A 1,495-nucleotide genomic window follows, 5' to 3' on the forward strand; every position below is an offset into this window, starting at 1 on the left:
TCCAGCCAATCACAGCCCGACTCTGCCCTGTCAATCACCGGCCTGGGGCGGGCCTCGGGGGCGTCGGGGACCGAACATGGCGGATCTGTGAGGGGATGGAGGAGAAGGGCGGGGTCAGCGGGGATCAGCCAATCACAGACCGAACCCGGCCCTGTCAATCACAGCTCAGCCAATCACAGCCCACACAGCCCTGTCAATCATCGCTCTGGGGCATCGGGGACCGAGCATGGCGGATCTGTGAGGGGACGGAGGAGAAGGGCGGGGTCAGCCCGGCTGAGCCAATCACAGAGCAAATACAGCCCTGTCAATCATAATCCAGCCAATCACAGCTCAGCCCTGCCCTGTCAATCACCGGCCTGGGCCGGGCCTCGGGGGCGTCGGGGACCGAACATGGCGGATCTGTGAGGGGACGGAGGAGAAGGGCGGGGTTAACCGGGATCAGCCAATCAGAGAGCAAATACAGCCACGTCAATCATAATCCAGCCAATCACAGATCAGCCCTGCCCTGTCAATCACCGGCCTGGGCCGGGCCTCGGGGGCGTCGGGGACCGAGCATGGCGGATCTGTGAGGGGAGCGAGGGGAAGGGCGGGGTCAGCCGGGATCAGCCAATCACAGAGCAAATACAGCCCTGTCAATCACAGCTCAGCCAATCACAGCTCAACCCGGCCCTGTCAATCACCGGCCTGGGCCGGGCCTCGGGGGCGTCGGGGAGCGAACATGGCGGATCTGTGAGGGGATGGAGGAGAAGGGCGGGGTCAGCGGGGATCAGCCAATCACAGACCGAACCCAGCCCTGTCAATCACAGCTCAGCCAATCACAGCCCGACTCTGCCCTGTCAATCACCGGCCTGGGGCGGGCCTCGGGGGCATCGGGGACCGAACATGGCGGATCTGTGAGGGGAGCGAGGGGAAGGGCGGGGTCAGCCGGGATCAGCCAATCACAGAGCAAATACTGCCCTGTCAATCACAATCCAGCCAATCACAGCCCACACAGCCCTGTCAATCACCGGCCTGGGCCGGGCCTCGGGGGCATCGGGGACCGAGCATGGCGGATCTGTGAGGGGAGCGAGGGGATGGGCGGGGTTAACCGGGATCAGCCAATCACAGCTCAAACCGAGCCCGCCAATCACAATCCAACCAATCACAGCTCAATGCCAATCCCACCAATCACAGCTCAGCCAATCACAGCTCAACCCAACTAAACCAATCACAGTCCAACCAATCACTGCCCTACCCAATCCCACCAATCACAGCCCATCCCATCCCACTCCAGCCAATCACAGCCCAACCCCACCCCAATCCCAGCCAATCCCGTCGCTGGCCCCGCCCCCTGACCTTTGCCCCGGTTCCTCATGGCGGATTTCAGCAGCGCCGCCTTCAGGGCAGCTTTGGTATCGTCCGAGATGGCGCCGTCCTTCCTTGGGGCCGGAGCCGCGCCCGGCTCGGCCTTGACCGCCCGCGGCGACTCCATCGGACAGTCCGGGACCGGACACGG

The 1,495-nt window shown here is 63.9% G+C and overlaps 1 protein-coding gene across 1 annotated transcript in view; it reads right to left on the reverse strand.

Moving 5' to 3' along the window:
* Window positions 1–587: 587 nt before the first annotated feature.
* MAPK7 (mitogen-activated protein kinase 7) overlaps window positions 588–1,495 on the reverse strand; it is a 10,957-nt gene continuing 10,049 nt past the window's right edge. Inside the window, exons 8-9 of the mRNA XM_057388749.1 lie at window positions 1,336–1,491; window positions 588–727 (exon numbers count right to left, since the gene is read on the reverse strand). Of these exons, the coding sequence (XP_057244732.1) occupies window positions 633–727; window positions 1,336–1,491 (251 nt within the window). The 3' untranslated portion in view covers window positions 588–632. The remainder of the gene's footprint in view (window positions 728–1,335; window positions 1,492–1,495) is intronic.

This window comes from Malurus melanocephalus, unplaced genomic scaffold, assembly GCF_030028575.1.
Source record: "Malurus melanocephalus ecotype Western Australia unplaced genomic scaffold, MMel_1.1 scaffold_2436, whole genome shotgun sequence".
NCBI classification, from domain to species: Eukaryota; Metazoa; Chordata; class Aves; order Passeriformes; family Maluridae; genus Malurus; species Malurus melanocephalus.